We start from the raw sequence: 22,723 nt of genomic DNA, 5'->3' as shown, positions 1-22,723 counted from the left end.
GTACACAGTAGACAAAAGTAAATAACCATCATGATGTAGTGTTAGATAAATCAAAAGATTCAAGTTTTTGGGACAAGAACTCACTATTGGACAAAAAATGCTGTGAAAACTGGAGAAAAGTTTGGCAGAAACTAGGTATAGACTAACTTCTCACACTGAATTCCAAGATAAGGTCAAAATAGGTACATCATTTAGACATAAAGGGTGATACCATAAATTAAGGAAGTATGGAATAGTTTCTCTGTAAGATCTATGGATATAGGAAGAATTTATGACCAAATAGGATGTAGAGAGCATTATATGATATAACACAGATCATTTTGATTACATCAAATTAAAAAGGTGTTCCACAAACAAAACCAATGCACCCAAGATTGAAGGAAAACAAAAAGTTGAGAAACAATTTGACAGATAGTTTCTCTGATAAAGGCCTCATTTCTCAAATGCATAGAGAACTGAGTCAAGTTCATAATACAAGTCATTCCCCAATTAATTAATGGTCAAAGACTATGAGTGGCCAGTTTTCAGACAAAGAAATCAAAGCTATCTATAGTCATATGAAAAAATGTTCCAAATCACTATGGATTAAAGATATGAAAATTAAAACAACTCTGAGTTACCACTTCAGATCTAATAAATTGGTTAATATATCAGAGAAGGAAAAGGATAAATGATGGTGACGACCTGGAAAAATGGAGACATTAATGCACTATTGGTAGAGTTGTGAACTGATTCAAACATTCTGGAGAGCAATTTGGAACTATGCTCAAAGTGCTATAAAACTGTGCATACCCTTTGATATAGCAATACGACTACTAAGTCTATATCCCAAAGAGATTTAAAAAAATGTAAAAGGACCTCTATATTAAAAAATATTTTTAGCAGCTCTTTTTGTAGTGGCAAAGATTTGGAAAAGAGGATGTCTTAACAAGTTATGGTGTATGATTGTGATGGAATACTATTGTGCTATAAGAAATGACGAACAGATAAACACACACATAATACTATAACAATGGAAAGGTAGAATGAGGCTCTGAACAATTTAAGGTCAGTCAATCCAATGGGCTTACAGGACATGGGTCATTATTTTAAGGTAATCAAAGGGTACTTTCTTTACTTCTCTAATTTTCAATGTGTCCTCCTCTATGCTTGTGTTGGGAGTTTTATTTGTTGGCTTTCTAATAAAAAATGCATACTCAGTTCATTAACACTTTACTGTTCTATTATGGTAATTATGTTTTGAAGAATATGATTTTTCATCTAAGGCCTGCTTCAGTAGAAACCCAGAAATTTTTTGGTATAGTATCTTATCATTAATAGTTTATTGCACATATTTATTCTTTCTAGGATTTGTTCTTTGACCCATTTGCTATCTAGAATTTTATTAGCAAGTCTCCCTATTGGTCTGTGTCTTTTGTTGGGACTCCCTGAATTGATTATCTTTTAAATCTATTTTATGTTTTGTATTTCTATTTTTTATATTTGTTTACAACATCTCTAGCTGCAACATATGGTCATTTTAAAAAAATGCAAATAATTCTGATAATATGTATATTCCTTAGCAATCCAATTTTAAAGATGGCGTGTTTTTTTAGCTCTAGTTTCTCTAGTAATTTGTTTAATTATGTATATTTTCCTTTTGTTACTATTTCTGTTGAGCTTATTGAAAATGGAAAAAGAGACATTTAACTCTCCTGCTACTATTGTGTTACTATGTCTTCTTGTAATTTATTTCATTTTTCTTTGAGAATTTATGTGCTAAAGTATTTGGAGCATGCAAGTTTAATATTGTATTAAATTTGATATTTATATTAAATAAAGAAATGACGAGCAGGATGTTTTTAGAAAAAACCTAGAAAGACTTGCATGAACTGACACAAAATGAAGCGAGCAGGACCAGGACAAAATTTTACACTGTAATAACAATATTTTATGATGATCAACTGTGAATGATTTAGCTATTCTTAGCAACATAATAATCTAAAGCAATTCTGAAGCAATCATGATTAAAAATGTTGTCTACCTCCAGAGGAAAAACTGATGATTTGAGTGCAGATCAAGTGTACTTTTCTTTTTTCTTTCTTTCTTTTTCTTGGTGTTTTTATTAAGGAGTCTGTATTTTCTATATGTTTTGCATGACTGAACATGTGTAACCTATATAAAATTGCTTGCCTTCTCAATAAGGGGGAGGGACTGGTGGGAGAGAATTTGGAACTCAAAATTTTGAAAAATAAATTTTAAAAATAGTTTTATACATAATCAGACAAAATAAAATATTAAAAAACACTTTGTTTAAAAAAATCTTTGCCTTGAATCCAGAATAAGTACAATATCCAGTAGAGAAATACTAGAAGCATTCCCACTGAGAGTTACAGCAAAAATGTCCAGTTTCACCACCTTTATTAGATATGATATTAAATATTATAACTACTCCATTAAACTGATAAGTTCCTGAGACAGAATTCAAACCTGTTTTCCTGACTCCACAGCATGGCAAAATCTACCTCACAATGCAGTCATTCAGTATATTAGATGCTTTTTTTCAAGAGGTTAAACTCTGTGTTTTTTCCTTCATTGGCAGATGCAAGACAAAAGTCTACCCTGATGAACTTCCAAACACAAGTGTAGTAATAGTGTTTCATAATGAAGCCTGGAGCACACTACTCAGAACTGTTTATAGTGTAATCAATCGGTCCCCACACTATCTACTCTCTGAAATCATCTTGGTAGATGATGCTAGTGAAAGAGGTATGAATAATTTTTTGTATATTTTGTGTTCCCATAGAAAAGCATTATAATCATTAGGTGTGTTGTTAGAGAATTGTTTCTAATAATCTTGCATCTCTACTGACATTCAATTCTCTCCCCCTCCTCCCTATATACCTTTTTAGTTTCTAAAACCTTCTCCCCTAATATTACCTTCCATCTATTCTCAATATATTGTTTGTACATAAATGTTTGCATGTTGTCTTACACTTTTAACTGTGAGCTCTTTGATATTAGATATTAGAGGACATAGAAAATAGTGTTTTAGAAAACTATTTTTAAATGATTGACCTATGTGTCTATGAAAGTTTTTGCCAGTCTACATAAAAGCATTAAGAAGTTACTAATTCTTTCTAAGCCCAAAGATCTTCTCACTATGGAAACTCCTGAGAAACCAGGTGAGATTGCCAAATTGATTCTTACATAATGTCAACAAACAATTATTTGGTGCTCAACTGTATAATAGATATAACATTACAGATTGTTGATAACTCTGTTCTCCCAACCACCCCCAACTCAGACAAGACTATAAATGAATTTCCCCCAACTCTATAGTGCCCCTATCTGTCCTTAGCACTGTGTCCTTTGCTCACCCTCAAATCATGTTTCTGAGCCCCAGTTGAAGAATGGAATAGTATATGAGCAAGAAAAGTGGAGTGCCTATATTGTTGAAACTTTCACTTTTCAAATGTTATTAAAAATAAATTAGCATCACATGAACATGAAAATCATAATGTTCTCCCATTAACTTCACACTCTCCATTTTTCTAACCACCCTTCACTGGACTCAGAGTCCTTCCCAGAATGATGAATTTGTTTTCAGGCAATAAGCTGTACAGCCAACAGTGCCTCTCATGATGGATTTTTTCAAATTTTCCTATTTAAGAGAATCTAGATGAATATAGGGATCCCTCCTACCAACCTTTTCTTTCTGTATTTCTTCTGAAGGATACACTAAGAACTAACTACAGAGACAGGGATAATTTATAATTATAGGAAGCAGATGTGCTGATATGTAACATTTTGGGACCCAATTACAGTCTAAATAGCTCCCTCTTTTATCCTTGACCTCATCAACTACCTAGAAGATATGAGTCATAATAAATGACAAATGAGTTGTATATACAATTCTTAGGATCCTTTGTTTTATTCTCTTCAAGACAGCCTGGCAGAAATTGCCCATAATTTCTATGTTCAGTATCTGTTTCAGCTCAGAATCCTTGGTAGTCATTGAACCAGTTTCAGCCCTCTCTGATGAATTCATCTTGCATCTTGCAGATTTTCTCAAGATGACATTAGAGAATTATGTGAAAAATTTAGAAGTGCCAGTGAAAATTATTAGGATGGAACAGCGATCTGGACTGATCCGTGCTCGTCTTCGAGGAGCAGCTGCTTCAAAGGGCCAGGTCATAACTTTTCTAGATGCACACTGTGAATGCACATTAGGCTGGTTAGAGCCCTTGCTGGCAAGAATAAAGGAAAATAGGTAAGAGTTCATGTTTTATTTCTTCCTCTATTATGATTGAGCCTGTTAATACCATTCTGGTGGAGGACTTGTCAGAGCTTCCATTTCATCCAAATTCCTATTTTTAGTGACAGTAATATATGACAAAAATCCTCTTCTTTATACTAATGTGCCTCATAGAAATGTTTGAATAAGTATAAATGAAAGCTATAAAATTAAATATTTAAAAGTTATTTACTAAGTTGATAGAATTAATCAGGTTATAAATAATAAAGTTTAAATATATATGTATGTATAATGTGTGTATGTATATGAACAACTATGTATATGTCCGTATTAAACTTAAAGATTCATGATGTAAGCCAAACAATTCAGTGAAGGTAGAGTCAAAATCCTCATCTGATAGATTAAAAAGGTGAAATACAGAAAGGTGAAATAATTTGCTAAGGATTTCATAGTTTCTTGCTTGCAGAGCAGGGACAAAAACAGAACTCTTTGCCCCATGTTATTTCCAGCAGCTGTGTTTTAAGAAATCCTCAATTAAAAGAACCACTATTAAGTACAATAGCATTAATAAAGATAACAAGTATAGTAATGTTCAATTCTTTTCACATATATACACACATATGTATACATATATATATGCATGGGTGTGTGCATACATACACAGAGATAAAAGGGAAAAAAGAGACAGTGAGCTAGAGAGACAGAGGCAAAATATTGGGACAGAGAGAACATGTTATTTATTATGGGAAGTAGAATAGCACTGGTCCTGTGCTTTCATTGCTATAGGCAACTCCCAATGAGGAAATTCCCCACATCAATGCAGATTTGTACCAGCTCTTCATCTTATAATAACATTTACCTGGTCATTAAAAAGTTAAAAACTTTGTCCAGGGTCACATTGTTATTACATGCCAAAAGCAAGAGTTAAATTCAGGCCTTGCTAACTCTAAGGCTGACCTCTCTATCTGATATGCCATGCTGCTTCTCTCTAATTACAGTCTTCAGAGACATTTGGATCTCATTCAGAAGAAGGTGCCATAAAATATTGTGGTTTTTTCCTATTTGAGTGAGAATTATTAATAAGCAATATATATACATTTAATCAAAACATGCAATATATAAGGTGAGAGTATTGATGTTTTAGTATGGTCCCTTGTGTCCTGTAAGAGTTAGGCTTATTGGTCCAGGTTTGTCTTTTAAATAGTAAGAGTATTATATAATGTTTTGCTCATATAGTCATTATGTGTACATCAAAAAAGATCTTTGGGGAATCTGAATGACCATTTAAACATCTACCACAAGTGCTCCCTATTCTGGGACTAGTTCTGCTGTAAGTTGCAGAATTCTGTGCTTGCCAAGAAGACAAATGAAGGCTGTCACCAAAATGAGCTATATCAGTTGAACAAAACAGTCGTAACCTTTCAGTCAAGTGTAGTATGCAGCTAGTAACATTTTTCTTCACATTATGTGGAATACCCTAGTCAAAATAATCAAAGATACATAATTTATTTTAGTATTCAACCTTCATAGAGTTCTTCCAAATGAAAAAAAAGACTATTCTATACTGATTTCAGAGGGTACCTTATACTTTAATCAGCTCCTTGGGTCCAGTGAACTGATTATTGAACTTGTGATGCTGTTGACACAAAGAATTTGTCAACAGATACCTTGTTCAGTAGAGACTTTGAGGCATGTCAGTGGCTTGACTTTCTGCTATATATGAAAATCAGTACTTGGTTTCATTGGTAGTCAGTTTCCAGTAAACAAATCACTCACTATTCAGTGCATTAGCTATTGAAAGCATAGATAGTTAGCTCCATTAGAAAGCAAGTGTGAATTAAAGGGGAAAAACACTCATAAAAAAAGAAGAAACATGCAAAAAACAAGAAGAGCATCTAAGCATTTCCCAAGTAGAAAATGCTATTTCTTCTGTTTGAGACCCAAAAAATGTTTTCTTCCTTTCTCCTTCAAAGAAAATCATATTTGTGGGATCAAGCATCTTAGTTACTAAGCCAATTTAATTGCACTATCTACCCTGCCATATAGGATGATTATAACCAAAATGGCAATACAAAAAAAAAATCCCAACTGTCACAATATCTCCCAAGCCTCTTTTTTCCATGAGTCTATTACCAGAAATTCCTCTTTAAGATAACCTGTCTTCAGCCATATTATTCTTAGGATTCAACCAAAATATCTGACTGTATTTCCCATCAATTTGCCTCCTTCCTAATCACAACTGAAGTTCAGTGAGGATAACAATGTAAATAGGGCATGTGCATGCAATTTCTAAACAACCAATAGTCCATTGAGTGTCTATTTCATGGAAAACAGACAACGCTCAGCCTGCTAAATTAGTATGTAAGAAAATTGAAATCAGGTTGAAAGTGAATTAATATATTAAATAAATTATCTGTGATAGCATAAAAGAGATAGACCTACAAAAAATTGCAGAAAAAGGAAGATAATATGGAATAAGAAAATAAAAGTTGACTAAGCTCACAAAAATTGATTTCTGATACATCAAGTACAAAAAATCCTACCTTGTAAAATAGTGAATATAAATTTCAAATATTGAATTTAACTTTTTAAAAATTTATTCACAGAAAAACTGTTGTCTGCCCCATCATTGATTTGATTAGTGATGATAATTTTGAATACACAGCTGGTTCAGACATGACATATGGAGGTTTTAACTGGAAACTTAATTTTCGCTGGTATCCTGTTCCCCAAAGAGAGATGGACAGAAGAAAAGGAGACAGAACTTTGCCTGTCAGGTATGCAGATAATTTACCACAGGAAAAGAAAAGTCCAGTCAATAGTCATTACAGCATTACTAGAAATTTTTGTTCTCTTAAAAATCTCATAACTTTTTTATGTACAATTCCTTATTTGTCTCTACGCCTTTTATTCTGTTTCATAGTTACTTCTTTCATATAGTGGAAAGATAGGCCTATAGTAGTTATTCAGTGTAAAATGGTTGATTAAATTAAATCTTCTTAAATATTCCCTGTGTGTTTAAAGATATTCTATCATGCTTTAACTTTTTCTTGTTAGAAATATCTCTTTAATTATGCGACTTCCCACAAAGAAAGAAGATAAGTATAGTCACTTGATGATTACGTCAAAGAAATATAAGGTGGATGATGCATAAACAAAACAAAAATGTTGGCAGAAGACATAGACACCTTGGAAAACTTTATTGTACCTTCTCTGTAAAAGTTTGTCGACCAAGAAAACATTTTAAAAATAGCAATAACCTAAATCAGTCTATAAGTTCTTCCATGCAAGCCACTTCAGAGAGAGATGTCCTGATTGTAAGTGATAAGGAAGACGTAATTTAGAACCTCTTGATAAAATATAATGTTAAAGGAAATATAAGGAAGATTCTAGAGAAAATGGTTGTTTTCCATTTCTTTTTATTTTTCTGACGTTTGTACATAAATATAATATCACAAATGTATGTATATATTACATGTAGGATGCATATAGGATATGTATGTTTGTACATGTGTGTTTGTATATGTATATACATTTATATTTATGTACGTGTATACACACATGTACATTATAAATATTTCCACCAACTTTTGTGTATTTCACAAAAAGTATAATACCCCCATATTCTATATTCTACTGGGAGATTTCTTTCTCTTGAACATAATATAACTTTATGCAGTTTCTAAATTTAAATTGTTAAAAGACATGAGAACACAAGGTTGTTGGGTTATATAGCATATATCTTTTGTCCAGCCTTATTTAAAAAAAAAATTATTTTTTCTCCCTTCCACTGATCCTTTCTAAACAGAATGATTAAAATAAAAGAAACCCCTTAGGAAAAAAAAACCTTATATAAGCCAGCAAAGCATATTCCAACATTGTCCATGTCCAAAAAATATGTCTCATTTGGGATTTAATATTACAGGTGCTTTCATACCCTTTCCTTCCTTTTTGTTATCCACAACTTGCCAAGAAGTAATTGCCTGGCTTTTCCCCTCTGATTCTGTAAATAAAAAAAAAAACTCTTAGTCCAATCAAATAAATTCTGAGTGGCCTGGCATATCCTATCATATCTCTTGAAACTACAGTATGTATTTTAGTAGCAGAGAAAAATTAACTAACTGTCAAGATATGCTTTGTTATATTCTTTGTCAAATATGACTAAGTTCTGGCAACTGGTTAATGGAGAAATACATGTGCAAATTTCTGCCTATGTTGACTTTATCTTGGAAACCTTATAATTTGTTTGCAGAACAGTTACCAATGAAAGATTGTTCGCATAATAAGGAGATAATAGCACATTAATAAGAACAGGGCTCCAGAACAATGAGTAATATAAGTGAAGTTATTCTGACAATACTTAATTTAGAGGATTTCTAGTAGTCTTAAAAACTCTGCATTCACCCATAACATTTTCTACTATTGGAACAAGGAAGTATGGGATAATATTTGGCATCAACCATCTAAAAAAGTTTAATTAGTACTTTGGCTTATGTCAAGGTCTGCATTACCAGCCATACTGCAGTTAATTTTTTTTATTATTTTTTTTTTATTTAGACCATTGCTCTGTAAGGAGCATTATTTGTTTTATTACTACACTATAGAGTAAAAGAAAGAGCATTAGATTCATTGTCAAAATACCTTGACGCATATCACAGTACTTTCCCTTACTTATTGTATTACCCTGGGCAAGCCATTTCACTACCCTATCTCATTTTCCTTACCTGAAAATAAGGCAGTTAGAAAAGATTATTTTAAGACCCTTTCAGCTCTAACCAATATGTTCCCTGGTAATTCAATATTATATTCAGTTTTGTGTGTGAACAAATTTTAAAAGCATTCATTTTGTGTCCATTTTTCCTATAATAAGCACATTATATACAGTTGTGCTATTTTTAATTGTATTTTCTTCATTGAGAAAATCTAGATAATTGATAGAGAGCTAACCCTTTCTAAGTAAGAAATAACTGACCTCATTCATACAGATAAAAGTCTTCAAGGAGATGAATTGCACATTATTTCTCATCTTCCATTAATGGTGATGAAAATTGAAATGCAGAATTTGCTATATTTTCACTACAATTTATGGTTTTATTGTCACATGGGGAGAAAGTAAAAGCAGAATGTATTTGATTTGTTTGCCTCAGGAATTACATGTTATTTCATTTGCCATTTTGCTCCTAAAACTCTGAGGGAATTGAAGCAAAGGAAACCTCATTTTTTGCTGAAGTTTTTGGATTTTATGGCAAAAGGTTAATTAATTCAGTGGCTGTGTTGTAAGAGTCTGAAGGTAATTTTCATCAAGATAGTTGTAATGTGAACCCTGTACAAGTAATCTATTACTTAGAAAAGAGATGTGATCATTTCCCTTACATGCCTACAAATAGATAGATAAATGGCTCTATGTTTTGAACACAGGGTTTTTTTCCCTCCTTGATTAATGAAATTCTAAAGAACAAAATGATTAAAATTGTGCAGAATTTTCAGTTTTTTTAAAGGTATCTGTCATTTAAAATGTCAATTATGAAAGAACTTTATGGTTGCTATAATTGGATGCTAAGTCATAATTTAGAAATACAATCATATATTTGCATCAATTGAAAAGTAACTTGAACTTTTGACCCAAAATCATATTGTGGCATTTTAAGAGCAAGAAATAAAAATTTCTCCTCTTTGCATTCCTTCATTTTGTTAGGTTTATTAGTAAGCTTCTAAAATGTAAAGCATTAAGAGCATAGGACTAAAAGCAAAAGAGTGGGATTCCTGTATTTGCTGTCACCTTTAATGAGCAATATGACCTTAGAAAAATAATTTCATCTCTCTAAGCTTCAGTTTCCTCAGAGGTTCAGAATAAAAGATCCCTAATTTCCCTTTCAGAAATGAAATTCTATGATTATGTGACAACTGGTTTTCATTTAAAATCAGTTAATTTTTAATAAGTGCCTACTATTTTCCAGGTATAATGCTAAATGTTGGGGATACAAAAAAGAAGAAAAAGTCACTTACAATCTAAGAAGTCCTAATTTTTAAAAAAGTGCTCACTCCTTTATTCCTCACTTTGTTGAAATGTAGGAAAAAAGTAATCCAAATTTTTATATTTAGCACTTATATCAATGAAATCTTGTTATCTTAGGATCAAAAGTGAATTATTTCCCATTAGTCTTTTGAGAGGCAAAAATTGGGGGGAAAGTTTATATTTTTCAGTTGAGAGAGGCATAAATAGGCAGCTAGGTGGCACAGTTAGTAGAGTTCTGGACTAGGAGTCAGGAAAATCTGAGTTCAAATTCAGCCTCAGACACTTACTAGCTCTGTTACTCTGGGCAGGCCACTTAACCCTGTTTCCCTAAGTTCTTCATCTATAAAATGAGCCAGAGAAGGAAATGGAAAACCACTCTAATATCTTTGCCAAGAAAAACCTGAAGAGGGAGGGGAGGTCGCAAAGTGTCAGGTACCACTGAAAACAACTCAACAATAACAACAATAAATAGACAGCAGTTGTTTTTTTTTTTTCTAAAATTACACACACACACAAACACACATACATGTATACATAACACACACAAAACTCTGGGGGATTTCAGTAAAGTACATGCTCTATATGAATCAACAGTATGATACGATAGCATAAGAAGCTAATAATTATCATGTAATTTCTGGCTGCATCTAGGACCAGGAAGGAGATAATTCCACTGTACTATGCCTTGTTCAGTTCATATTCAGGGTGTTGTGTTCAGTTCCACATCGCACATTTCAGCAAGGGCATTGACAAGACATAGAAGGTCTAGAGGTGAACAATCAGTGAGCAGAAGGGTGTTGAGGTCATGCTACATCAGTATTGTTTGAAGATACTGGGGAGTGTGGCTAGAAAATAATTTTTCCATGCCAATGCTTTATAGACACTATCACTTCTATGATATTCTCAAGCATCTCCTATTGCTATTATTTAGCATCTATATAGAAAGTGAGAATGTCTAGTAGTACTTTCATCTGTCCAGTTCTAATGCCTTTTGACACCTAAAGGTTCTGTTTTGCAGTCCCTGTTAGTATGTATATCATCGCAAAATATTGTGGGATGTCATCGAAGGGGTACTAGATTTAGAGTCACAAGAATTGGGTTTGAATCACAGCTCTGCTAATTGTAACTTTTATCACTTCAGGCAAGTCACAGATTCAGTTTATACAGTGTTTTTAAAACCTTAAAGCACTATATACATGCTGGCTATTACCTATAAAATGATCTAGCTATTATCCATAAGATCCTGGACTATATGGTCTCTCGGGTTACTCCTAGATGTAAATCCTATGACTGATTTCACACCACATATATTCATTTATATGGTACTGTAGTATAATCAATAAAGTGCTATGCCTAGAATCAGCAAAGATTTGAGTTTGGATTCTGCTTCTGACATCTACTTTCTATGTAACTGTGGTCAAATAATTTCAATTCTCTGAGCCTCAGTATTTTAATCTGTAAATTGGGGGTGATAGAAACCTGTATCTACCCCATATGGTTTCTGTGAGGATAAAATGAAATTATATTTGTAAATTTTCTTTAAATATCAAAGTGGTTGCACTTTATAATAATACATTAATAAATGTCAACAACCACTTTATATAGTCAACTCTTATTATTCACATTAATGGACAATAGGGACACAGATAATCCTTATTTATATATGACATTTCTCTCAATTACAAAGTATTTTTTGAACCAAACATTGCCTTAGACTGGTATTAACTGAATTTGCATTCCTTATCCCTAATCATATTTATCTTGCAAAAGGGTCCAATTGCATGCTAAGTAACAGGGTGAGAGCAGCCCCTCAATAAAAGTTTGATATGGAGGATGGAGAGTTGATCTAATACTGTGGAGCTTTCTATGTCAGAAGGTCAAAAAAAAAAGCTCCAGGTTACATGGTATCATTAGATCGACATTCAAATTTGACAATAAAAAGCTTATCCATAGGCATTAAAAACCAAGTGTGGTAATAACTAATTTACTTCTCAATACTTTAGTTTCCTTCAATAAAAATTTAATGGGGAAATTAATGAAATATATTGAAATATTTCACCTTTGGTGTCTTAACCATATCAATGCATTAACATTTGTCATATTTGGCCAGCATCTACAACTTGTTTTTGAAATGCCATCCCTTTTAGAATACCCAAACAGAACTGTTAGATTGAGGCAATTCTCAAAAATAGTCATTTACTTTGCTCTCACTTTAATTCAAACATTCCCTTTACAGGGACACAAATCTGATCTCCTATGTATTTGTTGTTTATTTTTTTCAGTTAGAGTTAGGATCTTATTAGGTAATTCATTAAAATCTAATAGTTTATTTCATGTTTTTAAATTATTACCTTATTTGTGAGGAATTAAAATAATGCTCACATATACTCTCATGTGTCTTCAAAATATTTGTGTAAAATATTGGCCTTGGGTATTCTTAAATTAGTAGGAGAAAAAAATATTCCTCAGTCATCTTTTCCATTAGTTTTCTTTTTCTTTGACTATGAGATAGGAAATTGCATAGTAATACTTCAGAGTCCCTTTAATTATTTCAACAGTCATGGCAGAGCAAACAGTGTTAGAATTGGAGTCAAGAAATTTTGAGTTTAAATTCTGCCTCAAACAATTACTAGCTCTCTGACCCTAGCTAAGTTGCTTAACATCATTCTTTCATTGTCTGTATTCATAAAATGAGGATAATAATAGCATGTACCTCATTGAGTTGGTGAGAAGACTTATTTGAATAACATGTAAAATCTTTTGAAAACCTTAAAGTTTTGGATTAAGTGCTATATAAAATGCAATATGTTAACTATTATTATAGCCCAAAGAAGCGTTGTGTTGTTATAGGAACAATGCCTTTGAAATTAAAATTTAAATTTTGAAATGTACACTGAAATTGAAGTCTCATTTTTGCACATTCACATGTTAAACTAAAATATAATATTGATTGTAAGTAAAAAAAAATGATTTCTTTTCATCTCATGTTAGACTAACATCAGTGATCCGTACTTCTTTAGAAATGGATGGTATATTTGTTTTATTTACAAAAAAACAACTGAAAGTGACATAAAGTCTTCTCAGAGTTTCTTTCAGAATTTAAAATTTGTTAGTTTTAGAGATAAACAGGAGTACAAATTCTCATCTTCATGACATCATTAAATGTGATATTGCCAGATGTTTGAGAAATGGAGTAGATTTCTTTCCTGAGACCCTGATTTACTCAAATTAATTTTGACAGGTAGAAAAAATGTTTAGATTCTCCCCTGCTCTTACAAATGTGAAAGAAAATATAATTATTCAGATAATCTAGGAACTGTTTCTTGGTGCTTCAGGAAGTCAGGTATAGATGGTGGGTGCTAAATTCTGGATGGAAGATAATAGGAACAAAATATCAACTCTTGAGAACAGTGGTGTTAGGGTGGCATTCCTATTTAGTATTGGCTAAGTCACATAAGTCTAGGACTCAATTTTTTTATTTGTAAAATGAGTGAATTGCACTAGATAAAGGAGTATTTAACCTCAGATTACTAAACTTACATTCTTTAAGAAATTTGAAAATTATTTCATACTGCAATCATATATTATATCTTACGCATTTAAAAATAGTAGTCTACGAATGGGTTCATGTAAGTCATCAGTCTGTCATAGGGATCCCATACACACACACACACACACACACACACACACACACACACACAAATGGAGGTTAAGAAGCCCTAGACTAAATGATTTATAGGTCTGTACTAGCTATCAATCATCTGATCAAGCATGACAATATGAATTTTGAATTACTTGACCTAAGTTCAAATCTTAGCACTACTGCTTATTTTGTATTATATATTCACTTAAGCAATTCATTTGACATCAAGCAGGTTGGACTAGATGATCTCTGAGGTTCATCTTCTAACTTGAAAGTTATGATTCTAAAAATACAAGTCACAAGTAAATCTCAGGCAATTGATCACCTTTTCCAAAGTAATTAGAAGAATTTAGTCTTCTTTTGTTTCCACTGCTTATTTCATCAGCCACTTGACCTGAAGTAAAAGGATATAGAAAATGCAAAGTGTTATACTCACTGATATGTATCCCCTTGAAAGCCCAGGGCATCCAGAGAATACTGCATCAAGTAGTGGTGATCATGAAATCACATTAAGGGGGAAAGTACCATTCATGGAGAATTTAGGTCTTTCAGAATAGATCAGGAGGCTTTTAGCCCTTGGTGGCTGGTAAATTCTTCAGCAGGTAAAGAAATAATTTGCCCTTACTAAGCAGAGTTCCTTCCTTCATTTTCCCACTTATCCTTTAAATAACTTTGGAAACTATTTGTGTTCCATAGTCTCTACAGGAGCTTTGAGTAAGCTTCATCCTTGCTCGGTGCCTGAGCTAGCAGAAATCTTTAAGCAACTTCATTCCCTCTTGGCAGAAAGCCATTTCGTCATGCCCAGCACAATGTATCAAAAGACCAAATGGCCACCATGAGCATTCAAATCATTCCCCTGCCTGAACTATTCAGCAGCCTTTCCATTTGCACATTTCTATGTAAAACTTTTCAAACTATAACCAACTCTTGATTTTTTGAAGACTAACTATTCATATAGAACCTTGCAAAAAAACCGTTTTCCCCCATCCACATAGAAAAATAGAGAAAAGATGGAAAATAACATTTTAGAGCCAGAAAGAATCCTAGAAATCATCTGTTTCTACCTACTTATTTGGCAGATTTAATACAACCTTTATAAAGTACCTACTATTCACAAATCCAGTGTTAGGCAATAGGAATATGAGAATGGAATAGGGCATATAAGTAGAAAAGCTGAAATTTTAGCTCAGATCTTTCAATTCACAATTTATACCATCTTCCAAGACTGATCAAAGATTTCATAGCTAGAAGAGTTCTTAGAGATCATAGGATTACCTCTAGAGGTGGAAAGGATTTTACAATCCATCTAGGCCCACTCCCTCATTTTTCAAATGAGGATCCTGAGTCTGAGAGAAGGTATAGCCCTCAAATGTCTTCCTGCTTCCACTTGCTTCCCACACCCTCACTACTTCAACACCCTACAAGCTGGTTTCTTTTCTCACTACTGTACAGTCTATTATTTCCCAGGTTATTAGTGACTTACTAATAACTAAATTTAGTGGCCTTTTCTCACTCCTCTTTTTTTTTCTTAACCTGTCTCTTTGCTGCATTTCACAATAGTACTTATATTTTAGTAGTTTTCTCCCTTGGATTCTTTGACATGGTGCTTCCCTTGCTCCCTTCCTACTTGGCTTATCACTCATTTTTCTATCTCCTTCATTGTATCTTCTTTATTCTCTTGCCCCATAAATATGGGCAACTCTCAATGTTCCTGATACTGATACATAGATATAAGTATAGATAGATACAGCTATGTGGATATAGACATATATACACACATGCACACATGCATATGTATGTGCAAGTATGTTTATGTATATAGACATGCGTATGTATGTGTATATATATTTTCTGTCTTTTCATTGTAATCCATTATCCTTGTCCATGAGCACCATGAGCACTGGTCCTCGATCATCTTTGATCCTTCTCTCCCTAACATATCTAAAACTTTTAGCTCCAAAGTTTAATAGTCCTATTTCCCTTCTTTCATTATGTCACAGTGCCACAGTATCCAAACTCCTAACATATTAGGATTTCCCTCTGACTCTTCAGTTTCCTGTTGTTTGTTTCTTCCTTAATGTACTCCCTCCATTCGTTCAAGGAAGACTTCATTCTCTACACCCATGACTTCGATCAAAACCTTTCTATAGATGCCTCTCAAAACTATGTATAGTACTGACCCTTCCCCTGAATCCTCTATTTCCAACTTTATCTTAAATATCTTCATCTTGATGTCATCCTGGATCCTCCAACTCAAAATGTGCAATACTGAACTCTCCATCTTTCCTTTTTAAACTTGCCCTTTTAACTAATTCCTTCATTTCTGTTTTTAAGCACATATCATCATTCTCTCAGTCATATGGAGATAATTTTTTTTATATTTTTTTCTCTCCAACATCTAATCAGTTGGAAAATGCTATTGAGTCTACCTTTACAATATTTTTCATGTTCTTCCTCCTCCCTTTCATTTACCCTGCCCCTACCCTAGTTCAAGTCCTCATTCCTCCCTCCTACTAAATGTTTTCCCTGATTCCATTCTCTTTTCTATTCAATCCACTCTTAATATCACATCCAAATTAATTATCCTGATTTACAAGCATCCTATAGTATGTTTCTCTTGCCTCCAAATAAAATATAGATTTTGTATCTGGAAATATAATGCTCTCTGTTGCTTGTATCTAGACTATCATAACATTACCACCAATTAACAACAACAACAAGACATTTATTAATGCCTACTCTGTGGCAGACATTGTTAGTATTGCCCTTGAAACAATTTGTATTTTTTAATTTTTTTAACAATTTGTATTTTTAAGGCTGCCAAACCAAATTATTAGCTATTATCAGATTCTACCTATCTGATTCTCACATCTCTGCTTTTGTGATTGTCATTCTCCATATTTTTAATTTCCTTCTTTCAAACTTCCCAACTTTTAAAATTCCTTCTTTCCTTAAGGCTCAGTTCTGTTGCCACCTACTCATGAATGTTTCTCTGATCCCTGAAGTAGAGAGTGATCCCAAAGTCCTCAATTTCAGGACCTGGTAAAACTGATTGAATATTTGCAAGAGGGTTATGGAAGGTGGAATAATGGAGACGACCCAAAATTTTGAGCCTGGGGAGCTAGGAAAATGATTGTTCCAGATTGACAAAATTAGAGAAATTGGAGAAGAAATCCAATTTTGGGGGGAAAGATAGTGAGTTTAGTCTGGGACAGAGGATAATAGATTTCAATCTAGAAGGATGTTGAAATTTTCTGGTCTAACCCTATCATTTTTTCAGATGAGGAAACTATGTCTCACAGAGACATGTGACATAGCAAAGGATATTCAAGTAAGTAGAAGAGTCAGGATTCAAGTCTGGGACTTTTGTATCCAGATCTGGTACTCTTTGCATTGCACCATATTGCATCCCTTTACATTAAGTTTGCAGTACTTCAAGTAGATGTAAATATAGAAAATCAGAAGGCAGTCAGAAAAATTACATAGGATTAGAGCTCTGGGAAGAAGTTAGATCAAGCAGAAGAGAATCAGAGAGGTGCAGTGACAGGTCTGAAGTCAATAACCAGAGTGGTCGACCCAGGACTAAACACCAGGTCTCTTGATCCAGTCCTTTGCTCTTTTCTTTCCACTATACAGTTTATTAATATGAAGTTGACACTTTTCAACATTTTAATAGTTACTAATTATTTTGAAACTTTCTATAAGAGGATGATTAAAATTTGAGTCTAAATAATGAGTTTTCTCAATTATGTGTAAATTCCTTTTAGCAAATACTTAGTGTTTGCTTATAGTAGGTGCTTAATATTTATTGAAGTGAGTTCATTATATCTTATAGCTATTCATATGAATAATGAAAAATTGACAGTATTATAGTGGTAAGGATGTAATGATTTAGTCACAATAATAAATCAAGAAGCTTGCTTACTCTAGAGTGAGTGGATGTGAGAATATTTGATGTTTGCAAAGAATTACCTTCATTTTCATAGAAAGCTAGTTGAATTTCATTGGATAGAAGTCCTGGCTCTAGAATGGATCTGGGACAGTTCTGAGGTAGTAAAAGAAAATTATTATGATAAAATGTTGTGAATTATCATGAAGAAAAAAAATTAGCTTCTGAAAAGCAATATAGGTATGGACTGAGGCAGAGCAGTTTAATTGAAAGAAAGATCACTATATCAGGAGTTATAACACATCATTTAAGTTTCAACTCTGCTATCATAATTATGTGTCCTCCTCCAAACCCCCATGATATCTCTGTCTGTTTAAATCCATTCCTTTAAAGGCTAATTCTATTTCTGCTGTATGAACTTTGGAAAGTCACAAATTCTCTAGGCCTCAGTTGCTTCATAAGTAGTGATGACATTGGACTAAAGGACTTTAAATTATTGCTCTATCCTTCCCAGTTGTTGGTTAGTAGTTTTCAGTCATGTCCTATTCTTTGTAACTCATTTTGGGGATTTTTTAACAAAGATATTGGAGTGGTTTGCTGTTTCTGTCTCCAGCTCATTTTACAGATGAGGAAACTCAGAAAAACAGGGTTAAATGACTTCCCTAGGGTCACAGAGCTAGTAAATGTCTGAGGTTTGAGGTCAAGTCTTCCTGACTACAGGTCAGGTGCTCTATCCACTGTGCTCTACTACCTCTCCTAATTGAGTAAATTTAAAAGAAAACCCACAAATCCCTCAGTATATAACTACACAGTGAACTAAAACAAAATCACACGTTAACCATTTCCAAAAATGTGTGTCCCTTTTTGTGTCGTAAATTCATCACCTTTCTGTCAGGAGGTCAGTAATAGGTTTCATCTTCATTCTTTTGTGCTCATAATTTGTCATTCTTTTGATCAGATTTCTAAGTTTACAAAGTTGTTTTTTCTCTTTAACTTTATCATTTTATAATTTTTCTCCTAATTATGTTAAAATTATTATTGAACAGTCTTAATTTCTCCTAAGTAGAAACATCTATCTATATCTACATCTACATCTACATCTATATCTACATCTACATCTATATATATATATATATATATATATATATATATATGGAGAGGCAGGGCATGAGACAAGACAGAGGAGAGACAGAGACAGAGAATGTTTGCATTTTTTCCTCTGGTTGGTTCTGTAATTTCACTGGTCTAGGGAAATACTAATGAGGAATGTCTCTTTAACAATGCTAATAAAAACTGACTACTGATCTGAGCTTCTGGTTTTAATGAAACACCTTCTGTTTGTTAAAGCAAATTAGGCCTCCCTATGTAAATGTATGGGAGAACATGCACAAGATTCTCACAGAATGTCCTGGCATGGATAGGTTGTTTCTACATGATTGGAGGCAGTACTACATTAATGAAGTTACAGATCCATCAGAGTATTAGAGTATGTATACACATCTAATCCTTGCAAAGGAGTTAAGCAAATTGGAGTATGAACATACAGTGAGTTATGTTCTTAGCAACTTGGCCTTCACACACTGTGTGAATGTCTTGATTTGGAATGAACGCTATACTATGATTTGATAGATATTTGGAAGGCTGTAAATCTAAAGAATATGATAAAATTTTTATTGTTCCTGAATGATTGTACCCTACTAGTCCTATTTTTTTCCTTCCAATAGCTTCTAAGCTCTAAAGATTGACTCACCATGCTCTAATAGTTTCTTAATGCCATCTCTTCTGTTCCAGAACCCCTGACTTTATATATAAGAGAGACCCAAATTATTCACTCCCCTCTTATTTTGGTTCCAGATTATGATTGAAAATACTTCTCTAGATTTTCTAAATATTTTTTGCTACTGACACAGCAAAGAAAAATATGAATAGGGTTAAAATGACGCAGGGAGATAGATAGAAAGATAGATAGATAGATACATACATACATACATACATACACAAACACATACACACATTCATGAAAATCTTAATTCCAAAAAGCCATTCGGGATCTACATTTTAATGTGTCTTAATTACCTCTACCCATTGAAATATCTCCTGCCTTTGAATTCTTCCAGACCAATCTTTCTGCTCCAAACACTAGATGATACTTATTTCTAGCTAATTATTGGGTTGGCCAGGCTATCAGGCATCTCACCTCTTTTGGCATCTGTTTCCCTAACATAATTCTTAATGTAAATGCTGACAGATTGTCAAAACAGAATCCTCTCTAATGTTCTACACTATCCTCACTATCCATAGAAACACCTAAGGTCCTCCTTTGAGCCTTCAAAAACATTTAAATTGCCTTATTGAACTCCAACTTATGAGCTATGGACCTGGGAAAATCCCCCCTATATCTTTGAACCAAAAAAGGCTTTCTCCATCTAGCTTCAAAATTGCCAAAAGTTTCACAATATTTTCCCTTTGGTTTTCTGAAATATTTTTTTCATTTTTTTGCCCCTAAAAAAGCAACCCAGACAGAAGAACCATTAATAATGCTTAAGTATAATAGATATGCAATAAATAGATGCCTGGCAGTGCAAAGACAAAACAACCAGTTAAATTTTCTTTGTATTTTTCAGCTTATGATTTGTGTATTACGTAGAGAGATACAACATAAAGGCAAGATTAAACAAAATAGTACCTTGCATGCAGTAGATGTTCTATATTATAGGTTTAATTGAATTTGATTCAACAAATATTTGTGCAAGAGCCTGCTAGGATGTGATAGGATGGAGATATAAAGAAAAAATAGAAATATTTATCTGCCCTCAAGGACCTTATATTCCAATAGTAGCATACAAGGGAAGTAATACATACGGGAAAGTAAAGACAATGTAATTTGAAGAGAGAAAAAAAACATTAATAACTGGGGAAATTAGAACACAAAATGGAAGAGGTATGTCCAGAACTGGTATTATCCTGAAGTGAAAATAAAAATTCAAAGATTGAGAGATGAGAAAGGTACATTCAGGCATAAATTATGGTTTATGCAAATGCATGGAAGTATGAGATGGCTTGTCAAGGTCGGAAATATTAGGGGGCCAATGTAAGCTAACCAATACACAGGGAAAAAATGTCAGTAACACACAGACAATAAATATTCTATAGGCCAAGAGAGAGTAGGAACAGGGTCTAAGTGATATTGCACATATTTATAAAGGCTCCTTTTATATTGAAAACCTTAACATAGAAACCTATTAAATTAAGAGATAATGGGTAATTTTTTTTTCTTGCTTTCATCAGGTATAATGGAAACATATTGTAATTATTCTTTTTTTAGAATTGTAAAATTTAATTTCATTACATACTTAGAAATAGTTTGTGCCTTGTTTTGTTTCTTCTCTATGCAGAAATGATATCCATTTGTTAAACTGAAATTTTTATTTTGCTTTCTTAAAAGACCTTAGCATTTTGTTATTCTTTTGATAAGTGGCTAGGCACTTTGTGATGGTCATTGAAAATGGATCACTTAGCACTTTAAACTATTTGGTAATATTATGGTAGAATAATTGCAACAATGTTTATCTACAGTCCTATTAAGGAGACCATACAGTATCACTGTACCATATAAAGTTATTGCCATTGAGTTCCAAAGCCCCACTTATGTGCAGGGTCCTGGCCAGTCAATCATTACCATCTGTTCATCTTTGTTATTGTTTCTCACTATAACTCATGAAGGTCCGTGATACTAGACATGGCAGAAACCCAGCAAGACCAAAAGTAATAGAGAAAGCTTTGAGACCTAGGAAGCTTTAGCTATTCCAAATGACAGACAGTTAATTACCCGAGCCTGAAACATTAGGCACACTGGGAGAAATTGAGACCCCTGCAATATGGTATATGCCCAAGTACAGTATTATTTGCTTGTTATTCAGTGAATGGTGCTATCTTATTAGGAGATGTGAGCATAACCTTGACAGATGAAGATATGCTAGTGAAAGCAATGAAGTATTTGATTTGTTAAGTGTTGCACCAACTGTGAGGACAAAGCAAGCTGATTCCTGCTTGGATGTCTGCCTAAGTGTAATAGATAGAAGCAATTATACAATGCATATATAATAGGTTACATTCAAAAATAATCCTGACCTTCACTGGTTTATTTGGAAGCATGCTTTTTCAAATGAGAATATGATATTTGCAATGTATAGGAAGGGGAAAATATTTTCCCTCCAAAGGCACCTTAATTCTCTCACTAATAATATCCTGTTTAAATATTTGAGGGGCAGTTAGGTATGAATAGTGGCTCTAGTTTTAGAGTTAAAATGACTTGAGTTCACTTTTTGATGCATACTAGCTGTTTAATTGTGGTCAAGTCCCTTAAACTCAAAGTGCTCCAAGCAATTCTCAGGTTAGAGAGGGGTTGTTGATCTGTATCACTGGAAGGATTTTCCATACAAAGAAGTTATTACAATGATAAAATCACAGGTCTAGATAAAAAAATAAAGGTAAAAGAAGAAAATGTTCTTTCTAAAGGCAATACTTGAACTTTTGGATCCTGTATAGGGAGGCATTGGGTAGAAGGAAAAAAGGGCATTTTATTCCAAGGAGAAAATACCATGCAGTTTTGAGTAACTGTTAGATGACCTTTCTAGCTTGAGGATTCCACTGATTTACGGCCACATTTAAGGTTACATATCTATCTCCTCCCCTGTAATTCAGGTGAAAGAGGAATAACACATTGGCAGGTACAGCTTTCATGTTGAAGAGATAATTTTAGAGCTGTCACCATGCCAATGCCACCTCCTATAAACATTTTATGTCTTCTAGAAAAAATTAAATGTGCAGTAGAGCTGTTCAGTGAAGGCAATATCCTCATGCTCCTCAAAGAATTGAACTTGATCTGAATGTGCATGGTTTAATAATTTACAATTTTGCTACAGGTTTATGACTGAA

The 22,723-nt window shown here is 33.3% G+C and overlaps 1 protein-coding gene across 1 annotated transcript in view; it reads left to right on the top strand.

Moving 5' to 3' along the window:
- Window positions 1–22,723, top strand: part of LOC114045873 (polypeptide N-acetylgalactosaminyltransferase 13) — an 816,024-nt gene that overhangs the window by 485,568 nt on the left and 307,733 nt on the right. The window contains exons 4-6 of the mRNA XM_027866047.1: window positions 2,582–2,748; window positions 4,045–4,252; window positions 6,844–7,014. Coding sequence (XP_027721848.1) covers window positions 2,582–2,748; window positions 4,045–4,252; window positions 6,844–7,014 — 546 coding nt within the window. The remainder of the gene's footprint in view (window positions 1–2,581; window positions 2,749–4,044; window positions 4,253–6,843; window positions 7,015–22,723) is intronic.

The sequence above is a fragment of the Vombatus ursinus genome, unplaced genomic scaffold (genome assembly GCF_900497805.2).
Source record: "Vombatus ursinus unplaced genomic scaffold, bare-nosed wombat genome assembly UNPS02014779.1, whole genome shotgun sequence".
NCBI classification, from domain to species: Eukaryota; Metazoa; Chordata; class Mammalia; order Diprotodontia; family Vombatidae; genus Vombatus; species Vombatus ursinus.
Note: the sequence above shows the minus strand (reverse complement) of the source record. Positions and strands in the feature narration are given on the sequence as shown.